This window comes from Diabrotica undecimpunctata, chromosome 9 (genome assembly GCF_040954645.1).
Source record: "Diabrotica undecimpunctata isolate CICGRU chromosome 9, icDiaUnde3, whole genome shotgun sequence".
Taxonomy (NCBI): Eukaryota; Metazoa; Arthropoda; class Insecta; order Coleoptera; family Chrysomelidae; genus Diabrotica; species Diabrotica undecimpunctata.
The window spans coordinates 126,537,772-126,555,840 of record NC_092811.1 but is presented as its reverse complement, the minus strand read 5'-3'; the positions used below and the strand labels follow the sequence as shown (position 1 = coordinate 126,555,840).

The window sequence follows — 18,069 nt, the reverse complement described above, 5'->3', positions numbered from 1 at the left end:
GGTTTACAGTATTGTATACGAGTATATCGATACGGTAAATAATTATATCTCTACATGCTAACTGATTACACAAACTATTTTATAGTAATTCAAATAAAATATTAACTGTTGCTCATTATTGCAGAACCCACGCAATACGGAAATTAAATACGTAATTTTTGTTTAACAATAATGTAAGTTTCGCCTAATGTTCATAGTGTTTAGTAGTACTAATATTATGGTATTATTATCTATTTGTAACCACCGAACGCCACATCAGAAACGCTGGGTGCCAATGAGTAACAATATAACTGCCTCAGAAAGTTGGGAGCCAATGTAGAACAATAAAACTCACAACTTTCTATAGGAGCCAATTGTTAGGCCCTGTCTAGTTCAGTCTCTCAGATGTGAGAACGTTTTATCTTAGAAGTAAATCTGAAAAATGAGTTTGGATGGGACAAATAAACCTTTATTAGAAACAATATCATAATTTACTATATCATAGCTAATGAAAGAAATGCTAAAAATAACAAAAAAAACACTGTAACGATGAGTCCAAGCCATCACCGTTAAACCAGCATGCGCGCGAACCAATCCATGAAGTAGGAGTGTATCGACAGTAAAAAGGGCAAAACTAATTACACAGCTCCGCTATATAAACCGCAACATTTCCTCATAGAGGGAGAATCGACAGGTGTTGACTGAAGGTTCTCTTCTTCCCTACCCCGGCTTGTGGACGTGTTGAGTTCACAAGTTGTTCCGTCTCCCATACCGCCGCTATCCGAAGAGCGTGTTGAGCTCTTCACCACCCGTACTCTGAAGCAGTCGTGTTGAGACTGTCGAGGAGTGTCCTATTAACCCGAATCACTTAAGGGACGTGTTGAGTTCCTTTCCTTCCTTTGTACCTATCGTCCGCTGTTATTAAATCGATACAACGTTACCGTAAAATTTCAGATACACACTCGCTTACCGATAAGACTAGTTCCATATGACAAGGTCAAGCTTAATTTGAATAAATAGGCCAGGTACTGAGAAGACTAAACCAAATTGTAAATATGTACATAAGATTTTTGTCAATTTAATTTAAGGAAGACAATAAAGTTTTATTTTTATTTTGAACTCTGTCTCTTGACTGTCTAAAAGCTACCCGGATAGTGACTCCCACGAGAGGACATCACAACACGTTATGGAAGACTTTAACGCTAAACTTGGACAGAAGCAAAACATCAAAGTGAGCGTCTACTCGAATTCTATCAAGAAAGTGACTTCGTTATTACAAATACCTGATTTCAACTTCCTGAAAGTACACGTGGAAAGGTAGGATAATGTGGAATCAAATATTTGTTTCATTGACTTCGAGAAGACATTCGATCGAAGTACAATACGATATGCCAATCCAGAAGGCATAGCATCGACATGGAAACAATATTGTGAAATGTTGTTTCATAGTGACCATGAAGACGTGAATCAAGAAGAAATAAATGACGAAAAGGAACCACATATTTTAAAATCGGAAATAGAAACCGCAATAAAAAAAATTAAAAACTGGAAAATCTCAAGGAGAAGACGGAATCACGGCGGAAGCACTTAAAGAAATGGGAGACAAATCTGGAACACAGGACAATGGCCAGATGATTGGTGTAAGCTCACTTTCATGCCCATTTATAAGAAAGGCTCACCAACTGACTGTAATAACTACCGCACTAGAGCCCTGATCTCCCACGCAAGTAAAGTTCTGCTAACTATAATTAACGAGAGATTAAAATCAATACTTCTACCACAGATCCCACAAGAACAATGTGGATTTGTCCCTGGAAGAGGCACAGGAGAACAAATTCTCAATCTCAGACAAATTATAGAAAAATCTAGAGAATTTAATCTCGAAACATATTTGTGCTTCGCCGACTACTCGAAAGCGTTCGATAATGTAAAGTGGCATAAAATGTGGGGAATACTGAGAGAAATGGGTACCCCCGAACATCCAATATACTTACTGAAACAAATGTATATCAACAAGACAGCAAACGTAAGAGTTAACAACATATACTCCGATAATTTTAAACTAAAAGCCGGTGTTCGTCAAGGATATATTATCTCTCCCACGTTATTCAATATAGCGAACACATCATGCGCGTTGTATTCGACGGATGGCAAGGAGGAATATCAGTAGGAGGCCGAAAAATCAGCAATCTCCGCTTTGTTGACAACACTTTAGTACTAGCATCATCAACAAATGACCTTGAATACATCATGAACAGACTAGATACTATTAGTCGTGAATATGGACTTAAAATTAATGTACAGAAGACCAAGGTAATGATAATCGATTGAATTAGAAATAACCAGCCGGAAATATGAAACGTAGCGGGGTTTGAAGTGGTAAGCCGTTTCAATTACTTAGGTTCTGTTATCACAAACAATGGTAGATGCGAAGAAGGGATACGTCGACGCCTTACAATGGCCAGATCAGCAACGGTCAAACTTACTAAAATCTGACAAGATACGGACATAACCAGGAACACGAAACTGCGCCTAGTACATACTCTCTGTCTGAGGCAGCACACCGCGCCCAGGAGAGAGAAGAATGGATAGCAACTATTCGTCAAATAATATAACGTCACCACATCCTTACGAAGGATAACGGATAGAGGAGGAGGGCAATACGATATACTTTTCGATTGTCTGTGGACAGCAGGACTTTACCACTACGATATAAGACTGATAAAATACTTATATTACAATCAAGTAGCTTCTATCCACATTGGAGATAGTCGTACCGAAAAACTGCTCATCAAACGTGGAGTACGACAGGGTTGTGTTTTTAATCTATACTCTGATGAAATGTTTAAGGAGGCTTTGGATAACAGACAAGAGGAAATAAGACTCGGCGGAAAAGTAATGAACAATATAACATACGCTGACTATATACAGCCGTCATCATCATCATCATTCTGGCTTTTTTCTCTAGTCGTCCCCATCCATCGCCTTCCTCCTCCAAGAACGTATTCCCATATTTCTCATGTCTTCATCGATGTTATCAAGGAACCTTGTTCTGGGTCTTCCTCTTCTTCTCTGACCAATGGGTCTATCGTTTTTCTAGCTGGGTCATTTTGTTCCATCCGCATTACATGCTCTATCCGCCTCAGACGTCTTATCTTATTATGTTTTACGATATCAGATGGAACAAAATGGCTCAGCTAAAATAACGCTACTTGATAGACCCATTGGTCAGAGAAGAAGAGAAAGACCCAGAACAAGGTTCCTTGATAACATCGATAAAGACATGAGAAATATGGAAATACGTTCTTGGAGGAGGAAGGCGATGGATAGAGACGACTGGAGAGAAATTCTTGAGGAGACTAGGACCCACGGAGGGTTGTGAAGCCTCCGTGGTGAATGATGAAGATGATTTTAATTGCGGTAGGCTCACCATTATGCCACGGAGAGAATTGTTAACGCCAAAAATCTTCACCAGGAACGTCTGATCGAAAACTTCATGATAAGCACTCTATGATTAATGCAATTATTGTCTTGCGTAAGAAAACAATTGCCTTAAAAAGGCTGTCAAACGTTTTAATGTACCAAAAACAACGCTGCAAGGTTTTGTCTCTCAGGGGTTTGGATAAAACGTTTATGGGGCACTAAAAACCCATTACAGTGAAACTGTTCACCTTTGGATGCGTCATATTAAGCGGCGGCTAGCACCCTATAATATCGCAGAGCTATTCAACCAGACATATGTTCATTGTCAAACTAAATCTATAAGCGATCAGTGGTTTTTCGAAGACCTGAATATTTCCTTGCAATCGGGGAATTTTCACAATTCTTGTCTCCAATCGAGACAAGAATCGCGTACCGGCTGGTTGTAATTCACCTCTAGTTACAACGTGTACAACACCAGAGGTAAAATTTTGTCTGTTGATATTACTACGGTTCCTAAGCTAAAAAGAAAAGTATCTAATAGAGGTCGCAAAGCTTCTTCTGTGGCTGTTAACACCAGTTCACCTTACAAGAATGAATTAGAGGAATTTACGAAAAAAATAAAAGTTACACAATTAAATTCTCGTCTTGACCAAGAGCAGATTACTACACCTAGCACTTCTGGTTTGCAAGTTGGGTTGGTGAAAATGTCTCTTAATAAAAGCTGACAAAAAAGGGAAGATCAAAAGCAAAATCAGAATCAGAATCATCTGAAGAAGGGTGTGACAGCGTTTTTTCTAGCTCATCTAATAGCACAGACAATTATTTGTGGAGAGTACCCAATTCAAAAGATGATGCAATTTGTATTTTCTGCGAAGGAAAATTTTCCGGGGATACAAAAGGTGAACCCTATACCTTTAATTTTTGTTGACCTTAGTATGAATCTATATCCTAATTAATGATAGTGTGAATCAACTTTCAGGGGGTATATTATCATCACTTTTTCCGGCCAATGAAAATTACACTTTTTCTGAATTTTGTATTTATTTTTGAAACTGTGTTCAGGATGTTAATTTCCTTAATAAATGTAATCGAATATTAATCAAACAATGAGTTGATGTTTAATTTTTGTCGATCTACAAGAAACTAAAACTTAGGTAGGAAAACAAAATGGAGTTCAATATTACCACCTCCTCCTCTATGTATCGTCTATCTTCTATCCTAAAAGGTATATGGTTGTGAGACATGGACATAAAAAACCACTATGCAAAACAAATTAGAAGCATTCGAATTGTCGTGCTATCGACGGATCCTAAAAAGGTTTTGCACACTTCCAATAAAAATGTTCTTAAGATGATGAATTTAGAATGTCTGCTCATAAACATCACATAAAGAAGATATATAGTGGTGGGAGTCTATGTTTCTATTATGTAAGATCTTAGAAAGAGAGACATAAAGAATGGAAAAGACAGACAAAAAAACTTATGGACCCACATGAGCTGAAACATCCTATATTTTACCTACCAATAAGTTTAAATATAAATGTAACTCTTCAACTTTTGAAAAAGGTTTGGTTGTAATATACTTTTTAGTCGTACCTATATAAATGTCGTGGAACAATATACTTTTTATTTACAATTATCCACATTAACAATACAAAGTTATTATCGGAGGGATATTCAACAAAATGCGGGCTTTGAATATTTTGCAAATAAACTTACTACTGATTATGCAACCACCTCAACAAATCTCTAGTGTTAGACATTTTCTTTTAACCCAAATTCGTGGCAAGGAAGTGAAATTTAAAGCATTAATTGTGTATTGTGTCTTCACTTTATTTAGTAACCTTTCTTAATCTTGTAAATGATAATTCTTCTTCCGCCTTTTATAATCGGCAAATTATATCTTCAATCGTCTACCGGTAAATGTATGCGTTAAATGGCCGACTTAATTGGTTGCTCTCTTCTATTCAATAAAATGTTATTGTTATTTTGGATAAAATTGTTTTCCTCTAAAAACTGTTTTCTTGTGGCAGGTTTAAATAAGATGTTATTTAATATGGGATTAAATCACAATTGATTATAATAATTAGAATTACATTTAAGATTTACTTTGACGTTTCAATTTCCAATCCGAAAATCGTCCTCAAAATCTGAAATAAAATTCTGAATGCTCTTAACCTGTAAATATTTACAATTCTACGATAAATCCTAATACTATAAATGTTTATAATATATTAACCCATTATTTTCGTCATTTTTAATAGCCTCAAAGAACTCTTGATATCCATTTTGGTTTCATATGCAACTTCAAGCTTATTTTTACTCTCATATTATATTCTAGGCTTTATATTAATTGTCAATGCAATATATTAAATTATCTAGAAACTCCAATTGCATTTAATTAGTGCATTATTATTCTGTGACCTTTGTTAGCTCGAACTTTTCATTGCATGTTTTTGTAACATTAATAACTTCATTATCGCGTTTTCTATCACTATTTAATATTGTTGGCTGTTATTGCATCTGTGAAAATTCGTATCAATATTTTTTGTTGCTACTACATGGTAAAATTTATTATACTATTTATTACACTACATAGTAAATGCTTTCAGTTTCTTTAATATTCTTGCCTCTCTTGTGCAAATTACTTGTTTCTTGTTTCTTATTATATAGGTATCGGTTCTATACGTGAGAAAAATTATAAATCAATTATATTTTGTCATTACCTTTATTAAATAATTATTAAAAAAACATTTGCATACTTATGCTATTAATAATTTTTTGTTGGAAGCAGTACATAATATATTATTTTTTTGAATTTTTACACATACTTTCTACGAGTTATGCAATCCTCTTTGCATACACCAAAACAGACGTTTACCTTTAACCTAAATCCGTGTCAAGGAAGTCGCTTTGAATTTGAAACCTCACTTTCAGGTACACATCAAAGATAATCTAACCGACGACGTAGAGTGCGGGAAGTCGGCCGAACCAAGCAATTTGGATAAACATAGAATCATTCATCCAAGAGGTACTTTTTCGACAACAAGACCTATACGAGTAGTGATCAAGTATTTGATTATAATGTCTGCAATTGTTGGAGCTCTGGTTGGTATAGGAGCCGTTGTTGGGTATTTTCTTGGATGGATTTTCCTAGTGCAGTTAGTTATTGTTGCTGTAGTAGCTTACATTGCTGCTGGACATTGGAGATGGTGCTATGTAGCTGTTATGACTGCTCCCAGGGATGTGAGGTAAGTGCAAACACCTATCTAAACATTAATAAAAGTTTAATGAACATATCACTACTCTAATAGGAAAGTTTTTTGTTCAGTTACTATCTGTTAATTAGACTTGATTAGGTCTTTCCAAATGACAAGTTCTCTTTAATATCTGCTATCATGTGAAGTGTGTTAGAAGTTAGTATTTTGTGTATTTACTAGTTGGTCCTCTATATAGGTGTATGATACTTGAGTATTTGATACCTATGGCCTGTGACCATAGTATGAAAGTAAGCTATTAACTTATTAAAGTCCACTTTATTTTATTTGTTCATGATTGTCACCATATTTGAATGACTTAGAAGTTTTGAAAACAGTCCTAGGAACTATTGCTACTCACAAATATATTGGCATCATTTAGAAATTTCTTTTTTAATTAGCTCTTTATTTAGAAAAATTCTTCGTTGCTTAATAAAAGGTCTCTGCAATATGTACTTAATATTTTATTGGGAAGTATATTTATAGTATTTAGTTTGAAGTAGGTATTAGACTCTTATTTTTTAATTATATCATTTGATCTCTACAGAAAAACCTATAAAATAGGTCAATAACACTCTTTACAGTATTTAGATAAAAACATAGCAGATTATTCCTGAATTTCAGATTTTATCAGGACTCTGACTGATGTTTAGAAGTATATGCATATAAAATTTCATTTTTCATACTTGTTTTATGTTATTGTTGATTCTATAAGCAAAGAATATAGACGCTTAAGCGTCTATCTTCTTTGCTATAAGCTTGTTGAATGAGTGCCATGTTCTCCAAAAAAAGTCAAAACCATGGATATGTATATCCCATAGTAGTTTGATCTACTTTTCATATTATTACCACAATATTATTTGAATCATTCAATAGACTTTGCTTTATTGTGCCTGTAAGATAATTGTTTTGCTTCTTTGGCTTGGGGAAATATTTTTCAATTAAAAATTTCATTAGACCTTTGTTTTTGACAGTTTTATTGCTGTACAATTTTGAATTTCATACAATGTATACCCTGTGTATATTATATTCTTTTATACTATCATGTAGCATTAAGTACTATAAAGGCATAAAGTGGTAATATTGATCCAAATTGGTTTTTAACAATCATAGAATTTATTTCTATATAGAATCTTCCTCTACTTGCCCTTGTAGTTTTTTAAGAAGTGGTACAATATCTTGAATTTCATTCACCTCCAGTCAATTTTTTTTTAAATTTTATTTTGCACCACCTTTTGTAAAGTTTCATTCCATTTTCTATCTATTTTTTTAGGAACATTATTTCCTCAATTTGTTTTGGTTTGAAAATATGGTTCATGTAGTGGTTTACTTACTTTCCTTATATGAAAAATGATTTTCTTTAAAAAAAAAAAGAATCGTTTAAGTATATAATTTAATAGTTGATCAAATAGTCACTCCTTTATAATATTTTTTATTAATCACCCTGTATATAACAATAATTCTAAAACTACTGTTATAGAATGTGTTCTGCCCACAACGTGAAGCCCACCAACTTGATATCTTCAATTTAAATATATGAAAAAACATTAATTTTAGCTATACCATCTATATTTTATGTGTAAATCAGATATAGACACAAAAAATTGTTAAATGTACATATTTGGTTGTTTTACTTAATATTGTAAGAGTAGAAATACTTTTTTCATTTTGGGTTTTGATATTCTTCTTAATATTAGGAGAAATTTTTGTAAATTTTATAAGCTGCTCTTAATCATCATTATTGACAGCCTGTTGGGTCCAGTACTGAACATAGGATCCTGTCAGTTGTTTCTTTTGCTCCAGATCTTATTATGTGTAAATCCACTTTGTTGTAACTCTCTTTATATCATTTGTCTACTGTGTTGGAGGACTATACCTACCTGTATATGCCTAAAATATAAGATGTGATTAACCCAGCCTCATTCAATCTCGTCATGTGGCTCAGTTCCATTTCATGTGTACTATACTTTCCACACTGTCTATAATCCCTGTTCGGGCTTATTAATGACATTTCAAATTCTATCTTTTAGCATTAATTCCATCATCGACTGTTTCATGATTACTCCGATATTCTCACATATGTTTTAGTAAGTTGCTACTAAAGTGCACAAGTCAATACTGGACATTTATCAAAAACCTTCCTCTTCAGAGTTTTCAGTATATTGGTTTTAAGTACCTTCTGCTTTCCAAAAGCTAAGCATGCTAATTTTATTCATGTTTTAATTTTTCAAATTTTATCTCAATCTATTCTAAGTTTGTGGCCTAAATATTTATTAGTAATAAATATTTTGCTTTAACTCATATTTAACCAGTAACTCTAATAATCAAAAAATATTTTCAAAAATGTCCTTTTGGCAATAAATTATTGTACCCAATTAAAACAAAAATGAAAATATTGAATTTTTTATGTAGAAAACAACTGGTGCTTTGACTAATTTTATGTAGGTTTAAGTGGATTGTTTTTGTTAACTTCTATGACAAAACCATTGTGGAAGTCAGAAAAAATTCAAAAACAGTATTTCAATATTTAATTTTATTGATTTTTCTTCTTCTTAAGGTGCCCTCTCCATTACTGAAGGTTGGTTATAACTACGGCAAATTGCTCGCTATCTTGAGCTGTTCTTAGTATTAAATGTGTGTCCATGCCTGTCCAGTCTCTTACATTTTTCAGCCAGGAGCATTTGCTTCTTCCTGGACCTCTTCTTCCTTCCACTTTCCCATTCATTATCAGTTGTAGGAAATTGTATTTTTCTCCTCTGTAAATATGTCCTACATAATTCGTTTTTCTGGTTTTTACAATATTTAGGAGTACTTTCTCAGTACCCATTCTTCTCAGCACCTCGTTATTGGTCACGTGCTCTGTCCAAAAGATTTTCAGCAACCTTTGAAAAACCCACATCTCAAAGGTTTCTACACGTCTCAATACTTGTGATTCCGAGAGTCCATGTTTCCACTCCGTATAGCAATATGGAATAAATGAATGTTTTTACAAATTGGCATCGAATATCCAACGATAAGGTAGAGATTATTAGAAATTTTTTCATTCTTTGAAAAGCGGACCTAGCATACTCTATACGAGCACATATGTCAACTTCGTAGTCAAGATCGTTTGTTATCCAAGCTCCAAGCTATCTCCCTCTCTGATTAAGGCATTCAAAAGTCGTTGCAAACCCTCCCGCAATAATGACGGTGTCGTCTGCGTATCTTAAGTTGTTTACATATTCCCCGTTGATTTTTATTCCTTCTTCAATATTTTAGAGGGCATTTTGGAAGATCTTTTAGGAATATATATTAAACAATAGTGGAGAAAGTACACAGCCCTAGCGAACTCCTTTTTTTATTGACATTTCTGCTGTAATACGATTGTCTATTTTAATCGACACCATTTGATCCCAATATAGGTTTACAATAAGGGCCACTGTGTTATGGTCTATACCATGTTGTGTTATAGTTTCTATGAGTTCTGTGTGTTTTACTCGATCAAACGCTTTTTTGTAGCGGATAAAACAGAGAAACACGTCTTTTCGTTGATCTCGGCATTTTTGTAGTAATATCAGGCCAAATAATGCCTCCCTCGTACCAAGCCCCATACGAAATCCAAATTGATTGTCGCTTAGATTTCTTCAGCATTCTCTGTATATACGTTGATGTACAATTTTGAGTAAAATTTCCAAAAAAAGGCTCATTAGGCTAATTAATCTGAACTGTGAGCATCTATTTGCTTTATTTTTCTTTTCATCTATAAATGTCGATCTAAGCCAGTCTTCTGGCTGGCTTGATTTTTCTACTGGTGTGAAAATGTGCCACTGCCAAAATAAATAATTTTAAATAACTACAGTTCATGAAAGTGTTTAAAGCAAGATGCATGTAGTAGATAAACATTTTTTTTATGATTTTCTTTCAAAACCTGCATCATATAAATAAATAAATAAATAAATAAATAATAGCTTTATTACCCAACAGTTTCCCATTTCTAGGGTAAAAATTTAAGATACATTTTTAATTAGTATACAATCATTAGTAGGTGATACAAAAATATCAAGTAAAAAAATAAGTGCAAAAAATAAGTAGGTGAAAAACAAAATAAAGAGTGAGAACAATATAAATTAAACAAATCACTACGTATATAAGAAATAAAAAAAAAATACACAAAAAAAAATTAACAATCTAATGTACTCCATAAACCAGTGCGGTATCAACCAGATGATTAATTGAGCATGAGAAAATATCACAATGGTTGCATATTTTGTTATAATTATTGCACATAATATAAATTGGTGACTTCAGTAACATATTTGTTCTCGCACGTGGACAAGTAAACACTATAGTCGACCTGGAAGTAATTCTTGGCACATTAAATCTAATTTGACCTAATATATCACTGCAGTCAATACAGTTGTGTAACAACTTATATAAAAATGAAACCGAAAATATAATTCTTCTTAACTCTAAACTTACAATATTAAACCTGTTACATAACAAATCGTAATCATAACCATGGACAGGATATACTCCATCAACCTTAAAAGCTAAATATTTTAAAAGTTTCCGTTGTACCTTTTCAATCTGTTGCATATAACATTTATAAATGGGATACCAAATTAAGCTGCAATATTCTAGTTTTTTTCGCACCAGCGATAGATACAGCAGTTTAATCGGTCTTATATCACTAAAATTTCTACAGTTTCTGATGATAAAACCGTACATTTTCATAGCATCGGATACTTTCTGCTCAATATGGTTGTTAAAGGTTAATTTTGAATCAAATATAACTCCTAAATCTTTAATGCTATTACATTTTTCAAGATCTGACCCCTGAATTACATAATTAAAATCTACCTTATTTTCTCTTCTAGAGTAACTTACTACTTTACACTTATTGACATTAAGAAAAAGTTTGTTTTTTACACACCAAGTATCTATATAATTTAGATCGTTCTGTAAATCTATACAGTTAGCAATTGTTTTAATTTCACAGTATATTTTAAGATCATCCGCAAAACACAATTTTCTGTTATTAATATCTAAAAATAAATCATTGATATATAATAGGAACAACAATGGACCTAAATTTGATCCCTGTGGAACACCGGATGTAGTACAGATTAATTCTGATATGAAACCATTATAGGATACAAATTGGTTCCTACCTATTAAATAGCTTTCCAGTAACTTTAAAATGTTTCCAGCAAATCCCAAATTTGATAATTTAAAGAGAAGGTATTTGTGATCAACCTTATCAAACGCTTTAGAAAAATCAGTATATATCACATCTACTTGACCTTGTACATCCAAAACATCTGAAATATATTGAGTTATTACAGCCAAGTTTGATACAGTAGAACGTTTATCTATAAAGCCATGTTGATAAGGTGATATCCATCCCCTAACAGAAGGGTAAATACGGTTATATAGAGTTACTTCGAAAACCTTTGAAAAATTGGATAACAAAGATACCGGTCTGTAATTGGATACATCAGATTTCGATCCGTTTTTGAATACAGGGCATATTTTCGCATTTTTCCATAACTCGGGATAAGTTCCCGTTTTTATTGATAAGTTAAAAATTTTTTGAAGTGGCTTTACAAATACCCGAGAACAATCTTTCACTAAAAATGCTGGAATATTATCCGGTCCGGACGTCATTTTATTTTTAATTCTTTTAAAGGCTACTAAAATTTCGTTTTCTTGAAATTCGTTAAAATTAATAGTGGGTAAGTAGATATCACTACATTCTTGATTATTTAATACATTGTTGTCGACAGGTAAATAAACTTTTTCAAAAAACATCTTAAAAGCATGGATTATATCGCGAGGATTATTAAATGTATCGCCGTTGTAACACATTTCACCTGGGATTCTAGAATTTTTATTCTTTGCATGAACATATGCCCAGAAATTATTAGATTCGTTAGAAATACTATTCTGAATTTTTTCAAGATAAACGTTATATTGAGCTTTAATCATTTGTTTAATTATTTTTCGCAACCTTTTAAATTCATGCATATAAAGTATATTACCTGTTTTCTTATAATTTGTGATATTTTTTGATTTCAACTTTATCATTCTAATTATTTCCGCATTGTACCATGTAGGATATTGATGTTTATAATTTCTGTAAATTGGTACACACATATTAAATAATTCATATATCGTCACAATTAAGAAATTCTGAGTACACTAAAGGAAAATTTGCTTTTTTAAAATTATATCTTTTAGTTTTAGAATGAGCCACAAAACTGGTTTCCTTTTTCTGAAAATCATTAATATTTATCATTAATGCTGGATGATGTAAATCTTCTTGTACAAGTGGTGCATTATCGCGACTTACATGACATGTATCTGATGATATAACTAAGTCTAACAATCGATTTAAATTATTTCCCACCTGATTATACTGATTTAAATTAAACAAACACATGAAGTCTAGCACTGCCGATGTCTTCACATCAGATCTGTTTTGATCAATATACTTTGGAATGTTAAGGTCGCCCAGGAGAATAACAGTGTCATTAAATAATTCAAGTTGCTCTAACATTTCAAAAAAATATTCAAAATCTTTCAACTTTAATTTATCAGGAATATATAATACTGAAACATAAAACTTTTTATTTCCTATGCGACACTCAACAACCAACAAATCAACTAGTGGAAAATGTAAATCAAATGTTGAGACATCAACAACACACTCAAAATTTGACTTAAGTGCCAACAGTACACCTCCACCAGTCGATTTATTAACTACATCGAACTTTCGATCTTTTCTAAAAACCTGATAGTCATCATTAAACAATTCCGAACTAATAACATCAGAATTGAGCCAAGTCTCAGTTAGAGCAATGACATCAAATTCACATTCACTAACACTAGAGTAAAAATCAATTACTTTGGAATTCAAACCACGCACATTCTGATAGTAAACCTGAAGATCTTGGCTTGTAAAACTGTTGGGACCTATCTGTTTAAAGGAACAATTTTTGGGATGCCATCCAAGTATTTAATTCTAAATTGTCCTGTATTGTTAGCGTTCTTAGCTTCTAATTCTTCCTTTAATTGTTTGTAGTATGCAATTTCTTTTTTCGTACGGTCATATGAAATTGACACATGGCTGTAGATACCAGTTTTCAGAACCTTGGCTTGTCTGATTAATGCCGAGACGTCATTTTCATCTTTAAGTGTAATCTTGATCGGACGATTTTTACCTAGTGCTGGTTGTCCAAGCCTAAATATTTTGAGTTCATTGACATTCACGCTAGTATTCATACTTTGAATTATTGTTTGGACTTCCTGTGTATCATTATTATTGCGACTATTCGGAGAGAGCTGAGTATTTTGCTCAGGTACACCAAATAAAATAGCATTGCGTTTGCGTTTTCTACGCTCATTTATTTCCTGAATGACTTCTTCCATAACCAACATGGTTGAAGAATTCTTCATTGATTGGTTTTCATTTTTAAGTGCTTGAATATCAGTTTGTAAAGTTAAAATTAATGCTTTCAGATCTTTTATTTGGTTCCCAACCTGCCTACAACTCATGCAGGACCAATCGAATCCTTTATCATTATCATTAAACAATTCCAGTTCTACATTACTAACATTTACACAGGTATGTCTAAAAATTCTATTGCAAACGGAACATTTTATCATTAAATTCGATTTATACGATTTACTACAGCAGGAACAAATCATATTCGAAGTCGAAGGCATGATAAAAACCGTTGAAGATACGCCTATGTATTTATACAGTAATTAAGAATTCTCGTTGTTGTTATTATTATCTTAATTGGTGTTACAATTGTAGGTTAGGACGTATAAATACAAAATATTGACTAAAAATTCTATCAAAAACTCTTTTAGGAAGATAAATTTCTTACTGTTTATGTCCATATATTTAACTGCAAATATTTGTGTGGTTTCACAATCACTTTCACCTCATTACACGAGTTTTTTTTTAAAAAATGATAACAGTACCTTGAAAACACCTTCGCACTGGTCGGCTTCTAATGACTGAATGTGCATCTCATTCTCATTCCTTTTTAAGAATACTTTTACTATTTTCAAGTGGACAATGATTTGTTCTGTTTTCGTAGATTGTACCAGTAGCAAAAACCCTTTAGATTTTAGATCTATAAATAAATCTACAGAAGAAAAAAAATTGTCAAAAAAATATTATGATTGCCTGGTTTTTCTATTTTTGATAGCAGCTCTAAAATTGTATTATCACTGAGACCATATTCAAATTTCTTATCATTAGCTGCTTATTCGTATGGTACGCTAAACCCTATTCATTTTACAAATTCCCAATCGTCAATAGAACCACGTGTAAGCCAAACAGGGTCGTACTAATGTACAACCTATGTATCATATGATTTTTTAAAATATTTACTTTTGAAACTGTTAGTGTAAGAATTTCTTGAAATTTAATCATTATATCACAATTAAACTAAACTCTAAAAAATAACACGACCAGTAAATAACTTAACAATAACTATAACATAAATATAACACAATATATTAACTTAAAAATCAACACGATACAATTTGAATTTAAAATGCTGGCAAGTCGGGATCTGTAACATGAGAATCTGTCTCGCTTAAGGTAATAAATTGTATTTAATAGCCTCTTGACGAATGAGACCGCGAAGATCAACACGTGCTCATGTTTACTGATGGGAATTTGGTAAACGAATGAACTAAAGTAGCTATTTGAATAATAGAGACACCAAAGTTTGGAGCCAAACCTTGCAGGCTTTTCTTTTATGAACATCTTGCAAGAATGTGTTCCAAAATAGGGACCATCTGTTCTTCAATTCATAAATCGTGTGCAAAAATTCTCCACTGTATTTTGGCATATTTATCATTTTTATTAAGATTTGAATTATCAGAAAGATGCAAATTTTGTTTGATTTTGTAAAACTTGTTCCAGCTCATATAGGTTTTAACAATTTTTACTCCCAAATCTTCTTGGTTACTCCAGTATAGTTGTGTTTGGGGTAATGTATGGTATGCGAAAAATAAAATATTTCCAAGAAAGTCCAAAAGTTCTTCTTTGGTAACTTGAAAATCTTGACGATATTGTCATGAGCGTATTTTTTCGTAAAATTGAGCACGAAATCAATTACTTCATTATCAATAAATAAAAAGAAAAATTCGAGTGGTGTTTTTCCCGCAAGATCATGTAACGTTTTCCCAAATCGGTGCAAGAATATATTCAATTGCTCAAAACTGAAACTTGTTGACACATTAGATCAAACTAACTCAATTTTTTTTTCTTTTTCATTAAGGCTTTACATTCAAAAAAGTTAGGCTGCAATTTTTTTATTGTTAGAAGAAGATAACATGAACTCAAAAATGCTATCAAAATGTGAACGTATGGTCCTAAAGTTTTGGGAAAAATTTCAAAACCATATAACTCTGACCACAATAATCTTATATTTTTATTAAATTATTCAACAATTTAACTTAACTATCCTTAATATTTAAATGGGAATAAGCCACAATTAAAGGTTAAAATACGTTTATTGACGTTTCAATTTCCACTTCGGAAATCGTTCTTTCACATCATCATCCTTTGGACGACCTCGTCAATTTCTCTAATTTTTGTATATATGCGGCGTCTTAACTGTTCCTGATTTTGTGCTTCCCATCCGTTATTATAGACTTTCCGACTTAATATTGCCCAGAAATCTTCAATTGGACGAGCCTGAGGTAGGTTGGGGGGATTGTCTGCTTTCGGTACAAAGGTAATGTTGTTAGTTTCGTACCAGTCCCTTGTGATCCTCGCGTAATGACATGAAGCAAGATCTGGCCAAAAGACTATTTGATCATTTGCATGATGTGTGTTCACAAACTGAAGCAATTTAGAGAGACATCTTTGAATATAAATATTTGCGTTTAAGGCTTCGCCTCGAACAACACCAATGTAGGGCTGTGAGATAAAGCCAGCCTCAGAAATTGCACACCACACCAAAACTTTGTCCTCAAATTTTTTCTTACTTTTGAATTTTATTTCATCAGGTACATTTTCGTAATCGTTCGTGTAAAACCCATCGTTACCCTTCATCTCAGAGTTGGACAAAGTAAAATATTTTTCATCGTCCATCACGATCAACTTGTTAACGAAATGCACTCGCCTTAACGCGCGGCAACATCTCGGAATTCTCTCTAATTGATCCTCTGTGTATTTTGGAGCTTTCCATCTTTTCAGGTAGATAATATTGTTACTCGATAGGATCCTGTATACTGTAGTCTTTCCAACATGAAATCTTCTGGCCAGTTTTCGCTGTGAGACCCCAATTTTATTCTTAGCTGCTTCAATCAGTCTTGCCTCTCTTATATGGTTCAAAATCCGCGGTCGGCCACTTTTACGCAAGTTAACACATGGTATCCCTTCTTCACATTCTCTGATTGTGCGATAAATTGTCGATTTGCTTTTGTTTTGATCTCGATAAATATTAACAATATCTCGTTTCGACATTCGCCCAACCATATTATAAACACCTCGACGAATATCAATTTTATAAGACATTTTGCAGAGCACAAACCAAAATATTCTGCTTTGTTTATTAAATGTCAATAACTGATGACATTTCAATTCCATGGCCTTCTTTGTTAAATGCATTTTGCTTCTCAATCAGACCAGGTGAAACTTTTCCCAAAACTTTAGGACCATAGACCGTTATTTCGTAATACTGTTGTTAAGAAAAAATTTCAAAGTTAGTGATTCGAAAACGCACCACTGGGAAGAAATGGGTTAATACTTTCAACCACACTTCCGACACCGGAAGTGACCCGAAACGCGCATAAAACTTCAAGATAGAGCAAATTTGACACCGGATTCGTGATCAGCGTGCAAAATTAACTGCTAAATGATATCCATGTCGACATTTGATGAACTAAAAATTGCATTCCGGTTTTGAGGTCGACTTCCGGTTTCGTTTTTATTAGTCAAATCAATAGAGAATTCAACGTAGAGTTCAAAAATGTAAGTTCACGAAATTATCATTTATAGTTTTTGAGTTATTGATAAAAATATTTTTACTTCCGGTCATTGTATATATTGTATATTTTTCTCGCAAAATAAAAATTTCATTTAAAAAACTCGATGTCGAGTTGGTCCGCTAGTTGAAGATGCTATTTCTGATGTGAAATTTGTTTTTAAAAAAATTTCTGAAATAAAATTGTTAACAATTAAAAATGTTATTTTCAATTGCAGAAAACAACATTTAGAGGTTATATAAATTTATTTTTTTTTCTCCAACATTGTAGCTGTCTTATTTTAAGAAGTTTTAGCATATACAGATCACGACATTGTTTTATTGACCATACAACACAATGGCAATCGCTGTGACATGTTACCCGTTTCCACCTCTATATTCATTTCACAGTAGGTACGAATTATCGTAATTATC

At 32.8% G+C, this 18,069-nt stretch overlaps 1 protein-coding gene across 2 annotated transcripts in view; it reads left to right on the top strand.

Moving 5' to 3' along the window:
• The window catches only part of LOC140451424 (long-chain fatty acid transport protein 4-like), a 95,694-nt gene that overhangs the window by 15,041 nt on the left and 62,584 nt on the right, over positions 1–18,069 (top strand). The window contains exons 1-2 of one of the 2 annotated variants that reach the window (XM_072545218.1): positions 5,891–5,965; positions 6,339–6,652. In XM_072545218.1, the coding sequence (XP_072401319.1) occupies positions 5,963–5,965; positions 6,339–6,652 (317 nt within the window). In that variant the 5' untranslated portion in view covers positions 5,891–5,962. Of the gene's footprint in view, positions 1–5,890; positions 5,966–6,338; positions 6,653–18,069 lie in introns of those variants that run through there. The other variant, XM_072545217.1, reaches the window with a different exon arrangement.